At 38.7% G+C, this 13783-nt stretch overlaps 1 protein-coding gene across 1 annotated transcript in view; it reads right to left on the reverse strand.

The window, feature by feature from the left end:
- The window catches only part of gpr50 (G protein-coupled receptor 50), a 24350-nt gene extending 11253 nt beyond the window's left edge, over positions 1 to 13097 (reverse strand). The window contains exon 1 of the mRNA XM_015388502.1: positions 12412 to 13097. Coding sequence (XP_015243988.1) covers positions 12412 to 12604 — 193 coding nt within the window. The 5' untranslated portion in view covers positions 12605 to 13097. The remainder of the gene's footprint in view (positions 1 to 12411) is intronic.
- Positions 13098 to 13783: the final 686 nt, after the last annotated feature.

Below are 13783 nucleotides of genomic sequence, written 5' to 3' on the forward strand. Positions count from 1 at the left end.
TGTACCTGTATATAAAAAACGCGCCCCATAGTCCGGTGCGCCTTATGGTCGTGAAAATACGCTATATGTTTGGGCCGCTGGATCACATAGAGACCACTTCTGCAGTATTTGTTAAGTTCCACTCATAACTTCATGCTCTCTCTGCTTATTCCCATCATAGCAGCTTCATCTGGTCTGTTCCTGTTCGGCTGTAACTCCATCCTGGATTGAAAATATCAGCTGTGTTGCCTCCATCGACATCTCCATTTATAGATGCTGGATCTTGGCCTGTTTCCAGTGTAATCCAGTTTCTTTTGCTGTAATTAGAAAAAATAGCTTGGACCTTGTCTGCCTGGCTGTGTCTTTCCTGGGCGATGCCACTTGTGGAGCTAGTTAACAGTTAGCATTTGTATCTCTGCTTCTCTCAGTATGTCAGCTTATGTCTCTGTAGCTCACTCATAAGCACTTTTCATGGTGACTGTTAATACGTTTTGCTTTCATTTAAGTTCCTACCGATTTGTTCTACTTGAAAGAAACCCTCATCCTCTAGTACCACTATCATATCTGCTTTAGGTGTCCTCTTATTACCGCATACCGTCTGGTTCTGCTGGAAGACTCTTCCTGTTAAAAGGGAGTTTTCCTCTCTACTTTCACTACAAGCATGCTTGCTGTGAGGGATTTCTGAAGGAACATGTCAATGACTGGAGGCAATCAGCTGATTTTCCTTACAAATCTGCCAGCATGTCTCTGTAAAGTGCCTTAAGATGAAATGTGTTATGAAATATTTGTTTTCAATATAGTTGTGTTGTGAGTCATGTGTTTTCTATAGTGATCAAAATGTAATTTTGGAAAGAATGAAAAGGGGACATGGCTGTTGATCATTTTAAAATCTAATCATTTTATATATAACCTTGTGTTTTTTGGCAGAGGGGGTCAAACATATTTGATAAATTTTTTAAAAAAATATCCTAACTTAATAGTATATATATAACATTATGGCACTGGTGACTTAAAAGGCATCACTGCTCATACACTCTGGTTAACTGTCAAAAACAGACTATGGAATTGGTAATGATTTTCTACCGTTGTATCTGATATATTACATGTTACATAAACATAGCAACTACATTCTCCACTCACAGGTTCTTAATAGTATTTTTCAGCATCTATCCATTGCTTACGGGGAAAAGCTTATTTTTTATTTATTTATTTTTTTTGCCATTTCCCCTTTACTTGAAACAAACAAACTACAGTAGCAACTGCAGCTGTGAAACAAAACTGAACTGAAGTTTTAAGCAGAACTAAACCTAATGGCAAGGCATTCTCAGAAAGTTCTCAGAAATGTGCGCAAATACTCCAGTGCCAAGAGAAACGGCCAAGTGTGGGGGTGAATAGAGGGGGTTTGGCGCTATGCTAACTATATATATATATATATAATAAAATAAGAACCTGAAAAACATTATTCCTCAATGCTCAGGCTTCCAACTCCTGACTTGTCATGGGTGCATGTGTCTAAGTGAGACTGTTACCGTTATATCCGAAGGAAGAGCTCTGACATAGATATTAATCCAGCTCTACTGTAACCAGAATGAAAATTTTACTTAAGCAGCCACAGTCCAAACCAGAGAGGACCGTAATAAGACAGTTTTAGGGCAAATATTGAACAATTAAAGAAGTTTACAAGAAAATCTCAAGATGTGCACAGTAACATAAAGATAACACCATGAAAGCCCAATTTAGACTGTTTATTTCCATAAAGATTTTTGGGGGTTTAGAATCTCTTTAAGGAAAATAAAAAAATAACTGTTCTTGTTCTTAATTATTTATTCATCCTGCCTTTTAATATTAATAATTTTTTACAGTTAAATAAGTTCATAAATTGCACTGATTATAGTATCATTCAACATATTAGTCAACTGTATGCCTATTTACTGCAGTTAACATCTAAAAGAAGGTGTTTCAGTTAGATTAAACTTTCCACATTAAGATTAAATAAAAAATACTATAACTGTATTTTATCATCCTCCAGATCTTTGTAAAAAAAAAAAATTACAATATGTCTATATTTCCTTTCTACTTCAGAGTTATGTCCTGATTGCATTTGATTGTCACTTTAAATCCCAATATGGTCAATTAAGGTTTACAGTTAGAATGTCACATTAGTTGAAGGTGTTTAAGAGGTGTAACTATATTAAGATGCCACTGTACATACAATAAAAATTGTTGAATAATAAGTGATACTAATATTTGCAAACTATGTAAACATAGCTGTTTTTTTTACGTGTTTTTACCTGTAAAATGTCCTGTCTTTTACAAAATTTAAGCCCCTAAATTCAGTTAAGATATTTAATCCTCTTCAGTTGTTTACTCACTCTGTCTTTGTGAAGATAAAGATAAAAAAAAAAACAATTAACACGACTGCTTTTTGTTTTTTGATAAAAAACAGTGATATGCTTCCCATGTTTCTTTACCCTCTTACAACTGATAGGAACTTAAGTCAAATGGATTTTTAATAAACCTAAAGATACACTAAAACAAAGATTTATAACAATAATAACAAAAAAAAATTATTTTTAAGCGTCACTGTTTAAAAAAACTGCTTTAAATTCTCACATGAAGCTGGATCTTCTCCTATTTATCTAAAAGTGACAACTTTACAGTATAGCTGTTCTTAATAGAGAAAAATCTACCAATAATCGCTATATCCGTTGAGAATAACCTAAACATATAGCAGTACAACAAGGTGGGACCTTTACTAAATACGAAACAAATTACAAGTTATGAATGGATTTGGTAAAAGTGCATTCTAGAAAGCGTCTGTTCATTCAAGGTGAAGCTCATTATGAAATAAAACATTTAATTTATACAGATAAAAGATTTAACACCTATGAATACAGTCTTATAATTAACAATATTCATGAAATAATCTAAAAAGCAAAGGAAAATTTGATCAGATAGGGCCTGTCATATTCATTACAAAGAATTTATTTCCCAATGCAACAATACACGTGCAAAAATATTATTTTTGTAAATTATGTATGCAGAGTTATAATTAAGTTAGTAATGTTGGAGAGACTTTGTGCACATGGAGTCATTCAGACAGCTGAAATAACAGCACCTATTGACAGATATGATGGGAGTCGATTTAAAACACATGTGGAGGATTAGTCTGTGGAAAATACAGCTTGTTACACAACCTGCACCTCAGGGACAACAAGGCTGATTATAATTTACCTTCCTTAAACCAATTTATTCAAGAAAAACAGCAATTTATTGGTAGGTGCCTTTTAGTCTTTATCGTGTAAATAAAAATGGGATGTTTATCGTGCATTTTTTCCAGCAACTTGAGTAGCCAGTAACTACAAATTTTCAGTTCCCTAAAAGCCGTCTCTGAAGTGTACTGAGATAAAAATAAAAGCATTTGTTCCTCATCCTCGAGTCAGCTCAGTGGGCAAATCTGTCAGATTCCATTTGTGATGCTGGCAGCACTCGCCGTGTGCATTTGTCACCGTGCAGAGGTTTGATTCCTCACTGACTTGATGCAGCCCAATGCTATCATGCTTGCCTGCTGCACAGGGTATGCTCCAGCTTTACAGCTCTCTTCAGCCAAACCTTTCTCCAGCACTTATCATCAGGAGAGTGAGGTAAGTGCTAAAACGCTGCTGAGAGGATCGCTGTGCAGCAGGCAGATGACTGACTTTGTTTTTTCTGGCATTCATTATGAAAACATTGGACACACCATTACCTCCCTGTGTGTGTGTAATTAGCCAACTTGGCTGGAATGATGCTCATCATGCCCAGAGCTGCAGCATTCACGCAAATAGTTGTTTTAGAATCAAAACAGTTACTGACAAACTTGTTCTCACACCTGCATACGAGGAGAGGGTCGTGCCCGCTGACCTCCTCTAGAGCTATAATTATCAAGTGTGAGTTGCACGCAGCTTGGCCTGAATGCTGATTTGGTACAGTCCAGCAGGGACAGCTGACACGGAGACTTTAACTTCTCTGATACAACTCTGTAATTTTTTCATTTTACAATGGGCTGCACCCGCACAAAAACTGTCAGCCAAGTGAAATACACCATCAGATCAACTGACTCTTGCTTTTAGTGTCTCCTGGGAGCTGAAGGGGCACCCAGCCCACTTCCTAAGCATACTCTATTTTTTTTTGTTAATAAAAGCAATAGTTCTTCCACTATTCAGGGCAAAACTATTCATATATTGTTTTCTTTTTTATATGTATTCAGTATAATGGAGCCACAATTCTTATTCATCTTATTTAAATAACATGTGACAGACCAACAAAAACATGTAGCACATATGTTTAAAGTGGAACAATATTAAGAAAGAGTTTTCAATTGATTTATCACAAAAGAACTGAAGTATGGTGAGTGTTTTGTTTTTACCCTCTTGTACTCCAATAATCCTTAAAAAAATATAGTTTAACTACTGGCTTTCAAAGGCCACATAAATATTGAACGGAATGTGTCATTTAATCGAGGAATAAATCAGGTGTGAAGGGCGTAGGGAGAAAGGCATCAGACCGGTTAAGGATAAAGCTGTGAAGAAGTTTTAAACAAAGTCAGGAAATTGAACAATATTCCACTATTTAGACACGACAGTGGATGACTACTTGAAATGATAAGCCAGTCAAGGAGATTATAGCAGCTCTAGAGAGGCAAGAAGGGCTGAAGTGAGCCACAACTAAGGAGGGTTATTTTGCCCACAGGGGAATCTTAATCATGCACTCTAGCCACCTGTCCTTCAGTGGCAGAAATGGTTTAACAGTGCAGAAGAATTTCTGTTTGCAACCTGCAATGTGTAAAATGACACAGCGAAAGTGGGCAAAGGCGTTCTGGTCAGATAAAATTGATTATTTCCATGCAGGCAAAACAAAAGACAAACAGGGGTCAGAAAACTAAAATTGGAAATCCCTCTGAAGACACCAAGCAAACTGTGGGTGTGTCCAAATTCTAAGGCTGTGTGCTTTGAAGGCAGGGTTTCAGGGCCTATTACTTTAAAAACCTAAAATATTGTCCAAATTTGAAGGCTTCTTTGAATGTGGCCCAAAATAGAAATTTAACAATGGAGAACTTAACTCTCTGCATTTAACCTATCCCCCTGGGGAGCAGTGGGCTCCCATTGTGCGGCGCCCGGGGAGCAGTGGGGAGTTACAGGTCTTGCTCAGAGACCCAGAGTACCGGGTGTGGGGATTGAACCAGTTACTTGCAACCTTCTCAGAGCACAAGCGCACTGCTCTAACTACTAGGCCGACACAGATGCAGCTTTCTTTTCCTAGATTGGCAGAATGAGTCTGGTGTATCCTATCTGACCCCACGAAGGGGATTTTTCAGGCTAAGGGAGCAAAGGAGGATGACATTTTCCTTAGTTGTGTCCTTTCTGCTGCTTCCTTATTCAGAGTTTGCCACAGCAAGTCATTATGAGTGGCTCATCAGACTTGGAAAAGTTTTCACCTCAGAAGTCCTTACTGTCACAACCTAGATTCAAACCCAGGTCCCCAGCATGATAGTCAAACACTTAACCTGCTACACCATGGGGATTCCACAAAACATATCCTTAATTCTAAATTGAGTGCTGGACTTTATGACGATGAATCTCACTGTTCTCACCAAATACTTTCTACACAAATTATATTTTTTGAACCCTCATCTTGCTGGAGGGGAAGGAGCCTACGTTTTTGTTTGAGGTCCTCTACACACAGCTTGGGCTATGAAACCCAGCTCCTTGAGAGAGGCTGGACTCTTTTCTGCTCATGAGTGGACAACAGGGTAAGGCAGAGGGCTGGGGTAGGTCTACTTGTCTCACCCTAGCTAAGTCCTAGGTTGGAATTCACCAAAGTGACTGAGAGGGTCACATCCCTGCACCATTGGCAACGGGGGAGGTCTCTGACTGTTTTCTTGGCCTCCAAGCCATGTGTTGGTATAGGGTCCCAAGCCTTCCTGGTGGGGGTCTAGATAATGCCTCTCTTGCGGATTACATTATTTTGCTGGGAAGACTTCAACTCCCACGTGGAAAATGCCAGTGACAACTGCAGATGCATGATCTGGAGGGACGGACCATCAGCCCTGAACAAGAGTGGTATTTCATTATTGTACTTACGTGCAATTCATAGATTGTCGATATCAAACACCATATTAAAGCATAAGGATATCCATCAGTGCACTCGTCACCAGGAGACCCTACACTTGAGGTGACCTCCAGTCACATGACTTAGACCCCTGTTGTTGATTTAGATATGCTCAAAGAGGAGGAAGCCGGACACAGTCAGCGGGCCTTAAAGAGTAGTGTGGATCTACTGGGAATGTCTTATGGAGCCAGGGACGTATTAAACTCCCTGCTCTGGAAAAGCTTCTCACAGATTCTAAGGGAGGCTGGCAGTGGTCTTTAGCTCTATTATCACCCTATAGCCCTACTGTCTGCAATGCCTGTTGGGCTGCAACCCATGAACCTGTTGATGAACTTCACAGTAAGGGACACTCAGTCTACAGAATTCTGGCCTGGAAGGATTCTACAGAGGATTTTCCCTTTAAAGGAGTTCTGACAAACTGTCCGGCACCTCCTGAGGGGGAGGCAGTGCTTCACTAACACTGTTTTCAGAGAAGGCTGGGGGTCTGTTAACCTAGATCTGGAGATTTGGGGGTGGTTGAGGAATAATTGGAAGATTTTGGATCCTGGGAATTAAGAGTTGGACTTAATCATCCCCTAGGCTGAACTCATCGAGGTGGTCAAGAAAACTCAATGTTCGCAAGCCCCAGGGGGAGGATGAGACCCACCCTGAGTACCTTGTGTCTCTGCTTGTGTTGGGCTCTTGTGGTTCTAACATTGCCAAGCTTCTTTGGTGGTTGGGGACAGCCACCCTAGCCCAACAGACTGGGGTGGCAGTTCCTCTTTACAAAAAGGGGGAACAGAGGTTGTTTTTCATCTCCAGGGGGATCACACTTCTCAACCTCCCCAGAAAGGCCTATGCCAGAGTGCTGGCATAGGCCACATGTTTTGTGGACCTCTTCAGAATAAAAAAATAAAAACATCCCATACTGTACCTTTATTGCTGCACTTTAGTCTTAGCATGTGAAAAAGTCTGTGTGTGAATAGTTGTGCACCATAAAATACACCATCTGGTTATTTTAATTGTCTAGAAAATAGCTAGTAAATCAAAATACTTGTTTTTATCAAACAGTAGGAGAACACCGGTGTTTATTCCGTTTAAGAAAAGTGGAGATAAGATTGATAGAATCAGAAGAGTGAGACAAAGAGAAATGCTGACAGCAAAGCAGGTTTTCTCTCTCATCACTTCCATGGCTGTTCCCAATCCCACGTGCACCTTAGGGGTGTTTGTTGCTGTGTCCCGCCCACCGTCTGTGTCCCATCACTCTGACTGCTCTTGCTGGAAATGTGACACACTGTATTATGCTTTGATTCACACAGCTAAATTTAAACACCTTTGAAGGAAAGACAAATTCACAAAAACAAAAAAGATTATGAAAGGGAAAAATGTGTGGGAGTTTACGCATTGCTTGAATCTTTCTGTCATCAATACATGGCTTAATCTCAGATTAGATTACATTCTCTTCAGTCAAGTTGAGATGAATAGGCGAGAACAACCTCCCAGCAAGGACATTAGAGCTGATGAGACGCTGGTGGTGACTGAACTGAGTTGTGAAAGGGAGCCGGAAGATTTGGAGAATTTTAAGATTAAACTGACGTGAGTTCCCTTTAGGAGGCACAGCCTGCAAAAAGCCCGGCCAAAGAAAATCACTGTCATCACTGGAGCCCAACAAGAAAACACAATCAAACAAAAAACGAAACAATGGAAAATATTCCATAATGTAAATGATGAGCCTCATGCAGAAGAAAATGGAGAATATAATACAGATTTTCTTAGATAATCCTAATCTGATAGGATTAAAATATGACAAAATGCCTGCCAGGATTTTGTTGTCGGGGAAGAAGAAGACATGTTAAACGTAGTGTGCAAAGTGATATTCCCCATGGATCTGTGCTGTCAATTTAAATTGGCTTCTGGTCTGACTCACTAAGTCCACTGACTCAATTAACCCTCCCTCTGGACTTTTTTTTTCCTTTTTCTTTTTTCTTTTTTTTTCAGGAGGTTGGAGGAAGGAGCTCATGACTCTAGAGAGATGCAGGGATGTAATGCATGATTTCACAAAATTCAGCTTCATCCCCAAAGTTACATGCCCCATGACCCACAGCTCTCAACGCGGTAGCACAAACTAAACACACACATGCACAGATAGAGAAAAAGGCACTGGCTCTTGGTTTAAATTCTCCTTTTCCATCTGCTCCCTCCATCCTTTTCTCTCCTGCATTCTGTGAGTGTATTTTTAGTATGGCTAACCCCATAGGGAAACTCTAGTATTAACATCCCATTGGCAGTCCTACAGAGCCCCATTAAAAAACTCAGAGGATGCTGTGTATTCACGCGATGGAACCTGATCTACCAATCCTTGTTTGTGCACTGATATAGTTTCTATCAGGATGTACCAGCAGCTGTAGAGAATGGGTGCGTGCACATGTTCATATTTGTGGTGGTTGAAGACAGAGGGATGCAGCATGTTAAAGGGAAGCCGAGCGGAACGGTCCTGCTGCTGCTGAGTGTGTGTGTGTGCCGGGAAGCAAAAAACCAGCTGCCTTAGTAATGTGTATTACAAAGAGGAAGAACAGAGGTAAATATTTTCAGCTTTTTGAGCCAACACAACAAAAGCAATTAAAATGAACAAATAAACAAGTCCGACTGTTGCTCTCATGTTTTGTAAATAATGATCTATATCCTATGTTGACTGAAAGACCTCCTGTGTCTTCTAATGTGCCCCACAAAGCAGCCATCCATCACAGAGATGGGGTTTTTATGGCGGACAGCTGTTTGGAGCTATTCAGCTGTGTCCGTTTGAAAGCCTCATTCAATTAAACTTTCATACAATGGGAGCTAAAAACTGTTATAAATAGCTTGATGAGAACAGAACGGAGAGTGTTTACAGCAGTAACATTTTCAGACACTTAAGGACACTATGTGAGAAAAATAAATAGAGAATCAAGAGGCTTTGCTGGAGTTATGGGGTTATCATTTATACAAGCTAACTATTCACCCCTGTACTCGCACTAATTAGAGCGGAGGGAAATGCTGAGGTCTGCAATTACCGCAGTGTCCACAGTCAACCAGCGTAAGGCCATTCACCCCTCGCCTATTGTCAGAACCTTGCCAACTATGTCATTTCTGCAAACCATAAAATCAAATTACTCTTTTGGAGACTTCTAAACTTCAAACTGAAAGGATCTTTGCTGAATTAATCAGATGCTTTACGTAATATATTAGAAATTTCAATTAGAGGCTCATTATTCCGAAACACTGTCTGACCTAATCCAGCAGCCTCGTTAACATGCTCTCGTTAGCATTACTTTGGGTTTATTGAGTTTTCTGCTCCTGCCTGAGCGAAGGCTTCCCTAATTTTACTGCACATCTTACAGGACTTTCTCAGTGCATCCACTGTAGCTGCACTTATAGTTGCGCTTGTCTTTTGCTATAGTCCTTTTTTTTGTAGCTTTATTTTTTAATTCCCATTGAGGTATTTTGATCTGACATATTTCTCAGGGTTCCTTAGAAATGTTTCAAATTAAAATGTGCAGGTCCTGTTGACCAGGGTATCTTCCTTTTGAAGACTGCTACAGATATAACTGCTGAGACCATTCCAAATGTTTTTGTCTCCAACTAAATAAAATCCATAACATTTTGATTATTGCATAAGTTTTGCTTTTATAAAAAGGTGCACGTTCCTACAAATGAACAATAACTAGACCTTTGAAAATAATCTAAGCTCAAAGTTGAAACTTTAGGGTTGGATTACAATTACTGTTATAAAAAGTGATGTTATTGGTGGCTTGGACAGAGCACCGTATGCGTTCCCTGATTAGTAGATCTTGTGAAAGTATCTGATCCTGTTGTCACCAAATTACTTCTGCGTGATTACAGGAATATTGAGTTTTTTTCATGGCTCTGAAACAATTTGAACAATTATTTGACAAGTAGGCTCGCGTTTGTAATTTTTTTTTCTCCCTCTCTCCTTTTCTAAAGCAATTAAATAAAGATCATTTAGTAAAAATAAATTAACAGATTATATAACCTTCACATCTGCTGTCACTGTAGCAGAGTACATATTTAGAATGCAATTCTGTTTTTAAAAGCTTGAACAGTGTAAAGTTGGCTTTAAATGCTAAGAAAACTACATTAACGGACACTTCAAAAAAATTACATTTGAAAACATTTTTTTCAATTTAAAAAATAAAAGATGTATTACATCACATGCTAATTTCCCACCAAAGAGCAAGTTGAAGCCACCCTTCTGTTGTTACATACCTCAGCTTTAAGAGCCCTCGGTTCTGTGTATCATGTTTGTTTAATATTAATTTCAAATTTTAACTCTCTAACTCATTAATGGTATGTATCTACATCTGTAGAACCTAGATCCTGGATGTTTTTATTCATAAAGCTCTGCTGAGTAAACTCCCAGTATACCTAAGTAACCTACTTTCTGCTCCAGTAGCTACAACTTGCGTGCCTCCAAATGACTGCTTTTGAATTTTCCGAGGACTTTTAAATATTTATCATTTTCCTACTAATGTTGTTCAAATAATTCACAACGAGATGCTGAACTCTAAGCATACATATCCATTATATGAATGTGGTAACAAACAAAATATCATTTCTTTTTATGGAAGGTTATTTATTAATTTTTATTTTGCTTGTTTATAGTATTTACATTACTCAAATTAAAGGCTGTATTTTTCTACTGTGGGAAGTTTCTAATATGATAAAATACTACTGCAATAAATTAATATATTAGGTCTGTTACTGGTTCCAATAATCTTTCTTTTTTTTTTAAATAAACCTGCATTTTACAGAGGTACATTATATATATTTGTTAACTGCGTGATTTGTGATGGCATTTGCTTTTGATCTGTCTCTAGTTTCAGCCACAAAGGATGAAAAAATCACTAAAACAAAACAGAGTCTTTAACTGGGAGGGATCAGTTTTGTCTAGATGGCATTTTACTACGGCTTGTCAATCTAAATCTCTGATCACTTTCCTTTCCTCAACTGGATTGGATTGATTTCAAGAATGAAAACAAGACACCTTGTGTAATGGAATGGTTGAAAATTTCATTAAAGCAATGTAAATAATATGGTGAGGCCTGTTCAAAGAACATTACATCAGCAAATGAGATAATAAGCTTTGGTGGGAGATGTACTGTACCTCCAAAGGAGTTTAAAAATCTTTAAAAATCAGTTCCGTTAAATCAGTACAGTTAAACTTTTTAATAGTAAACTAAAAAAAATTATGTTTTTCCCTTTTAATGAAAAAAGTGTTAAAGCTTTTGAGTTTTCAGTTTTTTATTAACTTAAACATAATTTAAAAAGGAAACACAATAAATGAATATTCATCCAATGAAATGTAACAAAAAATAACAAATATTAATAAACCACCAAAATCGGAAACAGCCTCTTTAGTCTTGTGAATCTATGAACTCCAAAAATAACCTTGAACATGCAACTTAAGAGTTCAGGAGAGGACAATTTGGGAAGATACATTTTCTTCCGATTGCTTATAAGGTCTCCTTGTGCTTCTCTGTTCTCACAAAGATCTAAAAAAGAGATTGTGAATGAATAAAAAATAACAAGGAAAGAAACAGCGCTGTTGTTTTTCCAGCATAAATAAGCACCTTTATACTGCCTAGAAAACAAAACATCATCTATTCCATTGGAGATATTTTTAACTGAATTGCAAGAAAGGGTAATAAATGAGGCACTGAGTATTGGACAAGTCCAGTCAGAGCATCACAGATGTAGTGGAAGGGGAGAAGATAGAAGTTTGATTTAAGACATGTTCAGAGACGCCATGGGAGCTATAGACAGAATGGCAGTGCCTCTCACCTTGGCTGCTCATGGGACACTGCAGGTCATGATATAAGGAGGAGTGTGATTTATCTGGGCCGCAGAAACCAAGAGTACAGTAGCCATGCAGCCAGAGGGAGGAGAGTGTTATTATAGACAGATATGAAGGCTGGCATGCAATGCTGCAGAAAGTGCCTCATAGAGACTAGAGGCTGATTGTTAAGCAAGGGGGTCACAGGATACATGTTGGATTACATCATATGTAGAATGAATGAATGAATGAATGAAACAAGGTGAGCGGGTTTGACCTCATCTGTTCATGTTTAATTAACAATCCTGTTGATAAAGATCAGAAAAAGTCTGACTTAATAAACACCCCAAAATGAAGTAGTGTAGTTTCTGTCTGACAGGGAATTTACAGATTTATTCTACCATTTATCCCCTTCCCCCTTTTTTGTTTTATGTTTGACCCTATATATAATTGTTTATAATGACTTTGCCCCTCACCTGCATTCCTGAGCTTTTTGTTCCTATACACGGACAGGATAACCAGCACGTTCCCGAGGATGTCCACCACGATGGTGAAGATCAGCACGCTGGCCAGCGCAGTGGACACCCCGCCGGAGGAAGCGCTGAGCTCGCAGCCGCTCTCATTCCGCGGGCAGTCCGAAGCGTTCACATCTTTCATCTCCAAATCCATCTCCCCTCACGATGCAACGGTCATCATGTACAACGCTCCCTCAGTGCTCAGTGTCAAAAATGAAGCTTAAAAAAATATATAAAAAACTAAATATCTTCACAGGAGAGGTGATGGAACTTTATTGGACACGAAGACGCGCTCATCCATCCGAGAATTAGAGGGACGAGGCGAGCCATGGCACAGGCAATTGGACACTGATGCACTTTACGCGCAGCTAGGAAGTAAAGTGTTGAAGTTGCAAGGTGTTGGAGTTGCTGAAGGTTCTGGTTTTAACGGCGCTCCTCACCGGTCACTGCTGTCGCTCCATTCGGAGAGCGCGTCCGTTTGGGTATGAGCGCTCTGCTGCGCGTAATGGGCATGCTACACTCCAGTACTAACTCTTTCTCGCCTGGTATTTTAATTAAACATTCATTAAATTATTGCATTTTTACTGCTCAGACAGATCAAAAGACCCAACCGTGATGGAATTACAAACTGATACTCTGTGCACCCTGACCCTATCCATTGCGCCAATGCTCTTCGGGGATCTGAATGAAAGTGGAGCTACCCGATCAAGGCGAAGATAAAAATGCTATTTTGAGCTGAGTGCGTTGAAATTGTTACAATTTAGGACTTGCTTTGGTTAGAAAGTGTTACTCATTAAAGAAGGCGCCATGTCCTAGGAAATGGCGCCTTCATGTGTCCAGCGAAGACTCTTGCAGTTAAACTGATTTCTTTACAATATAGTCTCAGACTGGGTTAAAGAAAAAAGGGTCGTGTTAAGTTTAGTGCATTTTTTTAAAAGAATGAAAATTAATACCTCATATATTTATTTAAAGTTGCAATGATAGTACCACCTACAAAGATGTCAGTAACATTTGACCTTTTTATATATTTTTAATGTTATTGTGCCTTACAGCTGGAGAGCCCCTAGTAACCCTGACACATAAGCAGCAGTGGATGGATGAAATTTAACATAAAGTAGTTCATTATTTTAATATTCAAGAAAAATTTAAGCTTTCATGACATGACATATCTCTGAATGTCACAGTCTTGGTTCTGTTATGTTTTCTTTTGAGTATTCAGTTTTACTTTGCTCCATTTTCTAGTTTTATTGGTTTAATTCTTATTTTTCTGGTTATATTTCAGTTCTTAGGTGTTTATTTGTTGCCCTCTGTTGCCCTCTTTCGTTCGTTTTAT

Source organism: Cyprinodon variegatus, unplaced genomic scaffold (genome assembly GCF_000732505.1).
Source record: "Cyprinodon variegatus isolate N-32 unplaced genomic scaffold, C_variegatus-1.0 Scaffold425, whole genome shotgun sequence".
NCBI lineage: Eukaryota > Metazoa > Chordata > Actinopteri > Cyprinodontiformes > Cyprinodontidae > Cyprinodon > Cyprinodon variegatus.